Source organism: Sciurus vulgaris (genome assembly GCF_902686455.1).
Source record: "Sciurus vulgaris genome assembly, chromosome: X".
In the NCBI taxonomy this organism is placed as follows: domain Eukaryota; kingdom Metazoa; phylum Chordata; class Mammalia; order Rodentia; family Sciuridae; genus Sciurus; species Sciurus vulgaris.
In genome coordinates this window covers 134,970,706-134,983,949 of record NC_136471.1, presented here as the reverse complement: position 1 = coordinate 134,983,949, position 13,244 = coordinate 134,970,706, and the positions used below count along the sequence as shown (strand labels likewise).

Here is a 13,244-nt window from a genome sequence, read left to right as displayed (position 1 = left end):
AAACTGTAGTATATATACACAATGGAATATTACTCAGCCCTAAAGAAGAATGAAATGATGGCATTTGCAGGTAAATGGACAGAACCGGAGACTATTATGCTAGTATCCGAACGGTAACAGAGATCAACAATTTCCCTTCAAAGCTGGAGCAAGAACACCTGGAATTTGTCTTTACGTGCCGGGCTTCTTTCAGTTATCCCCAAACACACTGTATATGGTGAGATGAATACAGTCACCTGTTTCATCTTGAGTTAATTCTCATAGATAATCCTATCACATTCTGGGCTTCATCAAAAAGAAACTCATCAATCAGACTATTATCACCTAAATGCATGAAAGGTGACTTTCCCGGTCAAATTTTCATGGCAGGCAACAGCCTCAGAAGCTCTTCACGAGAAGCAGATTCTGACTGTTATTCTGCTCCCGTGATGTGGTATGGCTTGAAACCCTAGATTCTGGATGAGACAGTATCTTTCTAACATCCGTGTTTTATTGCAACAAGGAATTCACTTCCCTGTGTTCTGTTTTGCCTTTCAGCCTTTTATTTTATGTTCCTCATCTCTGCACATTTGATATTTTCTCCCACAAAACTGTTTCCCTTTTCTCCCTTGGGTTTGATTGGCTGGTTAACTCAGGAAGAAGTAGCATCATCCTCGTCCACTCCTCCTGGGTTCCATGTTATCTGGCAACTCCAAACCCTCATGAACTAGAAGCATATATAGGACGCGCTATGTAAAACTGAAATAATAATAACAATAGAAGTGAGATCGGTAAATCAGATCAAGCAGATCAGGGGAAGGAAAGGGAATTGACGGGGATGAGATGGATCAAGTATGTGCAAGTATCCATGAGGTGGAAGTCATCCCACTATTAAGAACAGGGAGACTGTCCCAATAAACAAATTAAATTGCAGATGTGTGTATTTGCATTTTTGCATATACATTATATATGCAAATAATTATATATATATGTATGTATGTATGTGTAATTCTGTTCTTATTTTTCTCTACTTGACAATGGAACTGATGCTCCATGGGCTGCAAATAATTCTCTCTAATATGATGTAAAGTGCTGAATTTCTTCACGGGGTATGTGCATTTACCAAATGCACACAGCTATAAGGTTTCCCTGCCAGCAACAGAGCCAATCAGCTAAGAAAGCTGGAAGCATTCGGGAAGACCGGCAGCCCTGCTCCTACCCAGGGATCAGGAGGAGCTCCGCCATCTTGGCCTACCAAACCCAGCAGCCTGCTTTGCTGAAGAGCTCAAAATTGAGCCATACTTCATCCCTGATGTGATGATAAACTTCACTGCGGCTCTGTGAGCTACGGGACCCTCACGTGACCCCCAACTCTTTGAAAGATTGAGGAACTGGGAAACCAGTTGCCATTTTCCTGAGCATTCAATATGGCGCCCGAGAGATGGAACACACGCCCAGTGGAAGATACTTCCTGGTAAGACTTATCTGCTCTTAAATCTGATGCTCTGCTTCCATTGTTCCTGGTTCTTCTTTTTATTTTTTCTGCTACAAAGAAGTGAAAAATGGCATCGATGTCAGCCCACAGCTTGGTCTACGACAACAAATGTGTAACAAATGGATTAGATGAAATTCACTTAAACAGACACACACAAGCTCACGCGTGCACACAGTCTTTTTGACATCAACCCTTTCAGGTAACCTCACATCCTCTTAGCTCTTTTTATCTGCTCTGTGCCAAAGAAATAGAAAAGAGTTCCCGGCACCGTCCAATGGTCAGTATGGCCAGAGACTCTCCCAAGAGGTACTCAAGTGACCTCCGGCACCTGCTAAATCCATTAGCACAGGACGGCTCACCTCCTCACAGCATCTTTTCAGAGTGAAATTCAAGACAGGACTATGTCAGAGGAGGCTTTCCAAAATCACTTGCTCCTGGAGACTCTTTAAGAACAAATTCCTGACGTGGGAGTTCTTTCCATCCATCACCACCAGGTTTTCGGATTTATGTTACAGAATCGCCACAAAGAATTTTTCTTGTGAGACATGCGAGCTCGCAGAATTTGAGCAAGCAACCCTGGTCCACCTGTCTCCGCAACGGTATTTCCAAGGTCATTCGTTATTCTAAAGGAACTTGAATGGGGGAGAAATAGATTGTAATGAAGAGTGGAGTTTGCGAGGAAGACCTGCTATTTTACAATGTTTCAGACTCAAATGAGAGAGACTCCAAAGCTTCCTTCCTGCCTTAGCTCTGCTACAATGCATAGCACTTCCTACAAAGACCACAAGAAGTGGCCATTAATTATGAGGCTGGTGTGGGTTAACCATTTGCTCAAGAAAATTTTTTGCACAGGTGATCAGTTTTGTTCCATCAGAGCAAATCTGTTTTGCATAGTTATTCACACAAATGACTCAAGTTAAAGCAAAGGATGGATGTCGGTTTGGAAAACGTGATGAACCTACATAGCGCAGCCCACGTGCACGGGCATGAAGCTCTGAAATTGTACTGGAAATGGCTCGTGTCTACTTCCAAGTCTTCCCGTCCAATGCGCTTTCCTGGTAGATCTGTTTTTCTCCTGACTTACTCTACAGGATAAATGCAGCCTCTCCACTGGACCTCCCGCTGGCCCGTGCAAGGCAGCTACAGACCTGAGCCCGCCATATTGAATTGACACCTTGAAGAAGGCCACAGAATCCACTTAGTCAGCAGCCTCTGTCGGGCAGAGGGCAAGAGGAGGCTTGGAAGAACCACCCCCCGCTGCGTGCTGGGGGCACTGGAGGCTTCCAAGGGCTGCCTGCTCTGTCCTGCGTAACTGGGGGGGGGGGGGCTTCTTAACCCTGTGATAAGCAGGTAAGTGGTCCATCCATCCAGGCAGGAAAGACACGGGATCTGACATGGACTCCTGCTGACATGACCCATCCTGATGGGCTTACCATGCACCAGGGACTTTAGTGAGAGTCAGAGAAAGCTAGAAAGCTGGTCACCATTCACAGACCTTGGGCTGTGTGGACCATCACATGTCCCTACTGTGGAAAAGTACCAGACACTTAGACACAATTCCTTCTGCAAAGTGCACATCAAACTGTGTCTCAGTACCATCTATGGATTATGCATGTGAATGAGTGTGTGCAGATGTATCTACATGATGTATATGTCTTATACCTACGTGTATATATATATATCTTATCCAATTGTATCTCTGCATATTATACGTAAACTCAGATTTTACTACATATTTATATGTATTTTCTAATTGTATCTGCATATTATATACATACTCAGAGTTTACTACCTATTTATAGAAATTTTCCAATTGTATCTATTTGTAATTATATGTATACCCACATTGTATTGCACACTTATGGAAATTTTGCTGTAACTATGTTATAAATATATACACACATGATAGTTAAATGAATTTAACTGCTTATGTGTGTATATGCAATTGTACAGTATATGATGCTTGCACAAATACATTCTATGCCTCAATACATTCTATTTAATTAATATAGTATAGTTAAATAGAATGCATGTGTATGTGCATCTGACTGCATAGACTATACACTTACATGGAATCGTTTCTAAAAGAAATGCACATTGAAATATATTTGAACTGTAGGAGCCTATGGAGGCTTTGCAACCAATTTTGATGTACAACTACTTGAAATAAGAAAGGCAAACTTCTGGATTCAACCCCTAGCCCTGCAGAAATAAGTAAATCGATACCAGAGTTTATAAATCAAGTTTATAAATCATAGGTAAATAGTTATAAGAATAAATATATAACATGAACAAAGAGTTTACGAGATGGTTTTCTTCACCAGTTATGTAACTTCATAAAAATAGAAACCTAGGAAGATATTTAGGTGTGGTTATCTGGAAGCATATCCTGCATTACACTGGCTGGAATTTAGATTTAATGAACCATGTGCATTGGCTTACATACACTTACATACAGGTATATTTAACCTGCTTCTGCAAAGAACTCTCTGCAGGTTTCATTTGCAGATAAAACTCTTTAAAGCCAGAAATCTCTCTTAGCTCTCCCTGTAGGGCCCTAACCTGAGGCCACCCCGTCCCACAGACCAGCAGGCTGCTGGTTCAGAAAGCCAGTTCTGCCTGCTGCCTGGAGGCCTGGTGTCTGATTTCTAAAGAACATGGACACAGTTGGACAGGGGCCAGCAGAAACAGGGGAGCCCAGGGATATCAGGGCCGATAGGGAGCTTCTCAGCTCTGGTGCCTTCAAACACCCCTGTGCAATACAGGAATGTGGGGCTTCAGGAGCTGAGCAGATGCAACGCCCTGTCCCCTGGAGCCGTGGGGACCCCCTTTCAGCAGAACCCTGCAGACACACGAGAAATAATGGCATGCCTCTCCTCCAGGGGCAGATCAAAGGGTTCTGCTTTCTCAAAGGAAACTCGGTTGCATCCTTGTGAAACCTGTCACCTACTCCGTCCTGGCAAGCCCACGAGAAGTCTCAGAAATAATCCGTGCACCGTTTGCAGGGGTACCCGGAGCTCCTGCTTTTAAGAAAATCCCATTCAGATCCAGAGAGAACGCCCAGAGCAAATGCAGCTACCTGTGTGCACACGTGTCTCTTGACACACCCGCTCTGCCCAGGGACCACCACCCGCCAATGAGTGTCTTTACCTCTCAGTGAGGAACACACATCCGTCACACATGACCTGGGATACGGTTCTGAATATCGCACGTTTGGTGAACGCTGAGAAAAAATGGACGAACGGAAGGAACCCCATGTTCTCATCCCGATCTGATGTATTGTCCGGGTGCAGGAAAACATCTTCTGCAAGAAACACCTCCCCCCCTCCTTCCCATGTGCGCGCAGGGATGTAAATAAACCTGCACAGACGTAATTCCGGGCTGAACGCATGCCTTCGGGTCAGGCGGGGAGAGCTGAGTCACTCAGAATCGCCCTTCAGCACGACAGGTCTTATTTGTGCAAAAAAAAAAAAAAAAAAAAAAGTGTGTTTTTCTGAGTTCCCTGGCCTCTTCAGAGTCCGACCATTTTAAAGAGCCAGTCTGACATGACATGAACACAGCGCTCAGTCTGACGGGCTCCCGCCTGCACCCCAACCGCGCGGTTCCAAGAACGGACTGACTGGACGGCTCACCCTGGACGTAGGATGAGTGATCTGCACCCCGGAGCTCAGGAACCCAGTGTGGATGCTGCTGAAATGTCAGACAAGGAAGTTTCCTCGGGCAACACCACCGCCAGACACAAAGGGCCCTTCTCTGCGCTGTGCAGAAAGGAACTTATAATCGGGGTGACCAACTCTGGGTGCCAATCCCTGTTTTCTCCCTTTCTGGGACCTTTCTGGGAAGGGTCCAAAATCTCATCCAGAGATGTGACTTTAAACCGCCCAGTTTCTTTGCTGTTCGAAACTGGGAGGCTGGATTTCAAGCTGGAGAGCGCTTTCCTGTTTTGCAAATCTGCGCCCCTCCTCCTCACCCGGTCAACAAATGCCAAACAAAGGCGGGAGAGGAGCCGGGCCAGGTGTTCAAGGGGAGCCCTGCAGAGAGGCAGGGGCATGTGGATGCAGCTGCCCGGCTGGGGGAGCACACTCAGCTCAGGGCCCAGCCACGCTCTGGAAACCACACCCTGATTGCAATCCCGGAAACCAGCTCTCCTGGGTGGCCAGTCGCACCTTCTTTTTAAAAACATACCTCTCCTTCTTTATCTACTTGGGCGCTAGGCAAGCGCTCCACCACGGAGCCACAGCCCCCAGCTCCAAAATGCACACTTGAAATAAGACCACCCAAAGGAGATTCGGGGGGCATTTTCTCCCCACTTCTAAAAGAACAGGGGCGCCCGCCGTCTCATTAGCCTAATTTGAAAAGCAAGATGGTGCACTTGAACCTGAATCTTCCACTAGGGAGACCCCAAAGATTCATGGTCTCCTTTCACCTTCTGAAATTATAGAACCATCTGGAATAAATTCAATAAAACCGCAGATAGATCTATAGATACACATATATGTAGACGGATACATAGATCTGTAGATACACAGATAGATCTATGGATACATAGGTCTATAGATATATAGATTTATAGATAGATACATAGACAGGAATATAGATACAGAGATCTATAGATACATAGATCTAATAGGTCTATAGATATATAAATTTATAGATAGATACATAGACAGGAATATAGATACAGAGATCTATAGATACATAGATCTGTAGATACATAGATCTATAGATAGACACATAGAAATATAGATACATAGATCTATAGATACATATATATGTAGATAGATACATACATAGATCTATAGATACATAGACTCATAGATAGACACATAGACAGAAATATAGATACATAGATCTATAGATACTTAGATCTATAGATACATAGGTCTATAGATATATAGATTTATAAATAGATACATAGAAATATAGATACATAGATCTATAGACACAGATATATAGATACTTAGATACATAGACAGAAATATAGATACATAGATCTATAGATAGATGATAGATACATATATAGATAGATAATACAGATACATAGACATATACATAGATCTATAGATACGTAGATACATAGATTCTATATGTCTATACATAGACCTATAGATATATAAATATATCTATAGATAGAAATATAGATACACAGATCTATAGATACATAGATCTATAGATACATAGATTTATAGATACATACATAGAGAGAAATATAGACACACAGATCTATAGATACATAGGTCTATAGATACACAGAAATATAGATACATAGACTTATAGATAGATACATAGAAATATAGATACATAGATACAGAGATTCTATAGATATCTGTCTACACATAGATCTATAGATATATAGATAGATCCATAGATAGATACATAGATAGATACAGAGACAGGAATATAGATGCATAGGTCTATAGATACGTAGACAGATATATAGACACATAGATCTATAGATACATAGATCTATAAATAAGATACATAGATATATAGATAACAGATACATAGACAGATACACAGATCTATAGATACATAGATACATAGATTCTATAGATATCTATACATAGACCTATAGATATATAAATAGACCTAAAGATAGATAGATACAGAGACCTATAGATATACAGATGGCCCTATAGATAGACCTATAGATAGATAGATAGATAGATAGATACAGAGACCTATAGATATACAGATGGACCTATAGATAGACCTATAGATAGATAAATAGATAGATATAGATAGATAGATAGATACAGAGACCTATAGATATACAGATGGACCTATAGATAGACCTATAGATAGACCTATAGATAGATAGATAGATAGATAGATAGATACAGAGACCTATAGATATACAGATAGACCTATAGATAGATAGATAGATAGATACAGAGACCTATAGATATACAGATAGACCTATAGATAGATAGATAGATAGATACAGAGACCTATAGATATACAGATGGACCTATAGATAGACCTATAGATAGATAGATAGATAGATAGATACAGAGACCTATAGATATACAGATGGACCTATAGATAGACCTATAGATAGATAGATAGATATAGATAGATAGATAGATACAGAGACCTATAGATATACAGATGGACCTATAGATAGACCTATAGATAGACCTATAGATAGATAGATAGATAGATAGATAGATACAGAGACCTATAGATATACAGATAGACCTATAGATAGATAGATAGATAGATAGACAGATAGATACAGAGACCTATAGATCCATCCATCAGTAGATAGATAGAGAGCTCACATCTCCCCCAGGTTCCATTTCTGCCACGACCAGCAGCCTAGTCTTGGGTCAGACACAAGGACGTCTAGTCCAGGAGTGGTGGCCAGCAGCAGCCACAGGCGTGCCAGTAGGGAACACAGGTGTCGGGGCCACACACCTGGTGCAGGTGAACTCAACACTCAACGCCTGAACCTAGAAATGACAGTCCCTTGGGGGGCTGGCTCTTCTCTACCGACCAGGCTGGGAGTGTTGACTTTAGGACACACTTGTCTGATCATTTAGATAATCATTTAATTTCATTCTCTAGAACCATCCGCAAAAGGAAAGCCTTCGTAGCTACTGATCTACGGATTTCTTCAGAGCTGTCGACGGCCAAGTCGCAGACCTCCAAGCAGGAGTGCATATTTTATTTTTCCTTGAAGATGCATGCTACCTAGCTACCAGCACCCCCCCACCGGCCCAATTAAAGATGTCTGCACATGACCTCAAACCAGGGCTTCCATTTGCAGCCTCCCTTTCTCAAAAGGACTGGGCAAAAGCTGTATTTTTTCTATTATTAGTATTATTAATTTTCACATGGTAGCTGACAACGTTAAGAAATCTGAATATTCCTTCACCTAAATCACAAGGCGATGGCGTCCCCTGAAAGCAGACACTATCCAGGAAAAAAGCAAAGAAACTGATTGAAACTAAACCGAACGCATTTTTCCTCACTTGGCATTCTGATATCTGTCATTAAAAGGAAACTGTGCTTCAGGAAGAATACTCTGTGGCTCAAAAAACTAAAAGAGTCTGTTAGGCGGATGGATGGATGGATGGATGGATGGATGGATGGATGGATGGATGGATGGATGGGTGGACGGACAGATAGACAGATCTATATGCCTAATTGACACTTGACTTTCATATACTCAAATCAGCTCTCCCTGTGTTGGGCAACAAGATATTCTCTGAACTAGAGAGGTTGTCTTGGGCGTGGGGGCCTGAGAGTAGTTTGTATGTGCACGTCAGGGGAAAACAATAAATTCCGTCAACAAGTTTCATGATTGAAGATTTATGTCCCCAGCCACAGAAGAAGAGCTTCAAACAGGGAGTACCAATTAAATGGAAGGATGTTTGTTAAACTGAGGTCCTCCCCTCCGGAGTCGGAATGTTTGCCTTTCTGAGAACCTTTTCCTTGTGGTCCAGGGATAAAAGCTCTTAAAGAGACCCTAGCGGACTCTGAAAGCCTGTGCTGTGTGCCGTTCAGTCAGCCCTCCCGTCTTTGTGCAAAGGCCATCAATAAGCTTTCCGCAGATGACTACCAAGGAAAAAGAAAACTCAGTAGTAAAGAAAAGCCCCGTATGCTTATCGTCATTGGCCTACACACCAGATCCAAAACAAGGAGCTTGCAAGCAAATCCGAGCCTATTTGGTTGCACTTTTGAAAGCATCTGCTTTCTCTTCCTTCCGTAGCAATCAAACAGTTCTCAGAAATCTTCACAATGCCTAGGTTTGGGGAGAAATGAGCAGGTTTCCTGGTTTTAGGGCCAACTGTATATTCAACAATATCCTCTTAAAAATACCAAGGAAAGCCACGATTTTTTTTTTTCCCACCTAAGAAGAATCTATCAAAGTACCTTCAAAATAGCATCTGAGCACAGCCATTATTATCACGGAAATGCAATTATCTTTAAACCCATACTCAAAATCATCCTGGCTTCAAAAAAAAAAAAAAAAAAAAATCAAAGCTCTGATTTTAATCCAGTGATTTAAAACTGATGAAGTAATTTTCCACTTGGTACAATTGGCCCTGATTATACCCTTACATGTTAGAGACGACACTGTTCCAAACACACACGCACACACTCTCTCTCTCTCATCCTACATTTCTTTGGGTAATACCATACTGAATTTCTCGTCTGAGTACAAGCATATTTGCAGAGGCCTCTTGGACAGGCTGAGCTCCTTAATTTCAGGAGCCATGCACATGCTCGATTCTTTTTTGTTTTGTTTTTAAATGAGACATTCATGCAACCACACACATCAGCAGCCGCCCCCCTCCCCCGCCCCGCTTCCATTCCATCCACACAGGGAAAAATCTACGCTAAGGATTTAGAGGATTACTGCTAACGTCTTCCGCACTGCCAACTGAAGGCATGAAATAATAATTCTCCATTCCCCAAATCTGCCCCCACAAAAATGCAGATTTCTTCGCCAACTGAGGGTTCCTGCCGGCTGTGCCAGTCTCCAGGAAAACGCGGAACGGCTCCATTCAGACCATGCGGCTCTCTGAACAGCCGATTCTGCTTTGTTCAGCCTCAAAGTGTGGGCTTCGCATCCCGGACAGCAGCTCACCCGGGCAGCTAGCGGGAAAAGGGGGTCTCGGCCGGCCTTGCTTAGCTCCCCGGCTCCCCTACCCGCAGGGCGCCCAGGCGGCCTGCTCCTGCTGCTTCGCCAGGGTAACCAGCTCTCCCTAAACTTTGTCTTTTTCTCTTTTTCTTTCTCTTTTCTCTTTGCGTCCTCCCACCACCACCCCAAACCCCTGGGCAGGGCTGATTCCGAGATGGGGACCGAGCAGCGCGCGCGCCCAACCCCGGCTGATGGGCAGACGATTCCCAGGCACCTCGTTCCTGGTGTCCGCACGCGGGGAGCGAAGGAGCCTGTCACCAAGCCCACCAGGAGAGGCACGCGGACGACCCTTCCCCCCGCCACTGACCAAATGCAAAAATAATATATAGATATAAAAAAAAAAAATGATAATAATCACCGAAAGGAGAGCCCACACCACCACCTTGTGGATTCTGACGGCAAGAACAGCAGCTCCTGCTAAGTTCAGGGGGCTCCCCCTCCCCAGGCAGCCCTCACCCCAAATGTCTCAAGTTGCGTCCAAATGACAGCTCGGGAGCCTCTCTCCGCGCTCACCCGGGATCCGCCAGGCGCTGGGCTCGGTTCCCCCTGCGGCGCTCGCCCCTCGCGGGCTCGGGCTGCAGATCGCGGCGCACGGCGGGGCCCGACCCCGCCGCCCCCTCCCCGGACCCCGGGCGCGCAGCTCCCGCCCCTCCCCCGCCCTCCCCAGGACCCCCCACAGCGGCTCCGAAAACGCACGCCAGAGGCCCGCACCTGCCGGGCGCCTCGGAGGAAGAAGCAGAGGAAAGACCCGCAGCCAAAAGCAATGAATAAATGAATCGCGGCCGGGGAAGGAGAAGGCGCTGGGGGACGTGCTCCTGCGGGCGCCCCTCGCCCTCCACGCCGGACATCCCAGCCCGGGGTGGCCCCGGCCAGGCCTCGGGGCCGGGGTGGCTCTGACCCCCGGCTGCCGCCCCCGCAGCGCCGCGAAGGAAGGGCGCCTGTCTGGCCGGAGCCGCGCGCCCGGGCCCAGCGCTGCGCGCGGATGGCGGCCCCGACCCGGCCGGGCGGGGGAGGGGAGCGCGGCGGGCAGGGCGCCCGGGACCCCCGCCTACCGGTTCTCGCCGAGGCCCGGGAGCTGCGCGGGCTGCAGGCGGCGGGGAGCGAGGAGGGCAGGGCGAGGCGGCCGGCGCGCAGCCGGAGCGGGAGGCAGCGCCTCGGGCCGGGGGCGCCGCGCAGGCGGGACCCGGGCCTCCCTCCCCGCAGCGAGGCGCCCGCCCCGCGTCCTCCGCAGCCGCGCGCCACATGCCGCCCGCCGCCCGCCGCCTCCGCCCCCGCCGGCCTCCGCAGGTCGGGCGGGCGGGCGGCGCAGGCTCGGCGCGGCCTGGGGACCCGCGGGCTCCGGTGGTCCCGCCGCCGCGCGCCCTGCCCTGCGCCTCCGCCCGGCGCTGGGCGCCCGGCCGACCCTCGCCACCTGCAGCGGGGGCCTCGCTGCGCCGGCACCGGGCTGGGGGACGCGGAGACGGCCTGCGGGGGCTGGGGACGCGGTGCCCAGCGCGGGACAGCGCGCCGGGATGGGGTGTCGCTGTGGCCCGCGGCCGAGGAGGTGGCCCGGCGCTGGAAACCCGCTCCCTGCCTGCGGCTCGGCCGCCGGCAGACTCCCCGGGAAGGACGGGACTTGCTGGACCCCGCCTGGGCTCCAGGTCCCTAGAGACCCAGGCCCGGCGCCGGGCGCACCCTCGGCTCCAACTTTTCTCTCTTTCCGAGAATCTCGGGGATCCTGCTCCGCGCAGGAGCTGCATCGCCCCTGGAGCGACACAGGTCCAGGCCAGATGCAAAGGCTCCCCAAGGAGCGCAGCCCCCAGCCCGCTCCCCCGCCCCCGGCGCCCTGGGGCGACCCGCGCGCACACACCCACGCGCGGAAAAGCGGGTCGGCCGAGCCCGCCCCCCGGCTGGGCGAAAAAGCAGCCTCAGCCCGCGACCCTCCTTCCTCTCCGCCCGGGGTCTCCAGCGCGCCGGGATGGCTCCCCGGCCAGGTCCTAATCAATCACGTGCATTATTTCGTGCATCACACAAGCCGTCATCTTATCCGAGGCCAGCAGAGGAAGGAGGGGGGAAAAAAAAAAAATCGCTTAATGCAAAACCCAGCCGAGCCTGTTTTCCCGGCTCCTCTCTAGTTAACCCCCCCCCCCTCCCCCCCCCCCCCCCCCACCCCGCGCCAAAAGCTACCGCAGGCGCTGGTCGCTGACAGTTTTCCTCCAGAAAGAGAAAAAGAAAGATAAAGGAAAATCCCTGCTCGCTCACACTTTGCAAGAGAGCTTCTGGTTTCCTCTCGGGTCCCGGTTTGCAGAGAACTGGCGCTCTGCTCCTTCTGTGCTGCAGATACACACACACAGACACACACACACACATATATATATATGTATGTATTTTTTCCCCTCCTCTCTCCGCCACACGCTTCTGTTTATTTGTATGTCAGGTACTGCTACTTTGTAAACACATCACACAGTCCCCCCACCGAGTCCTTCCAAGAGCTGATTGCAGCAAAAGGCTTCCCAACCACGGTGGTCCAAAAAAAAAAAAAAAAAAAAAAAAAAATCTGTGAAGTCCCCATAAAATCAAATATTTCTATGGAGATGCGCCTGTAGCTTGCCCATGACGAGCTGTGCATACATGTCCACACATCCACCCACACCTCAGAAATGGAGCGACAGATGGAACGAACTCCGGTCCAAATTCTCAAAAATCAAGGCAAGGGGGGAAAATAAATAATTAAATACATGTCAAACGAAGGTAGAGGCCGAAAGATCCGCAGAGAGCCCCCCTCTCTGTCTTTTGCGCGAGGACGCAGGCAATTTAAAAGGTTGAAATGGTGGGGGGAAAAAAGAAGAAGAAGAAGAGATCATTCAGCGGCACCTACCCGAGCTCTGGAAAGCTGCATCGGCAGTAAGTGTTCTCGATACACATCCAGATTTTTCTAGGGAACCGTTGGGAAGGTATGATTCAGGAGGATGGGTTCAGCCCAAGCACCCACGGGATCTGCTCTGTCCAAAGGAATTCGAGCCCCAGGAACACCACCGTTTGCAGGAAATTCAGTTGCTTCTGTCCTCCATCCTCTGTGGCCAGGAAGGAAAAAAAAAAAAAAAAAAAAAAAAAAAACAAGCATCAGAAGCCAAGCAG

At 47.7% G+C, this 13,244-nt stretch overlaps 1 protein-coding gene across 1 annotated transcript in view; it reads right to left on the bottom strand.

The window, feature by feature from the left end:
* Positions 1–13,005, bottom strand: part of LOC306651164 (uncharacterized protein) — a gene marked incomplete at its 5' end in the record, with an annotated part of 82,242 nt that extends 69,237 nt beyond the window's left edge. The window contains 2 exons of the mRNA XM_079123651.1: positions 11,180–11,771; positions 12,985–13,005. Of these exons, the coding sequence (XP_078979777.1) occupies positions 11,180–11,771; positions 12,985–13,005 (613 nt within the window). The remainder of the gene's footprint in view (positions 1–11,179; positions 11,772–12,984) is intronic.
* Positions 13,006–13,244: the final 239 nt, after the last annotated feature.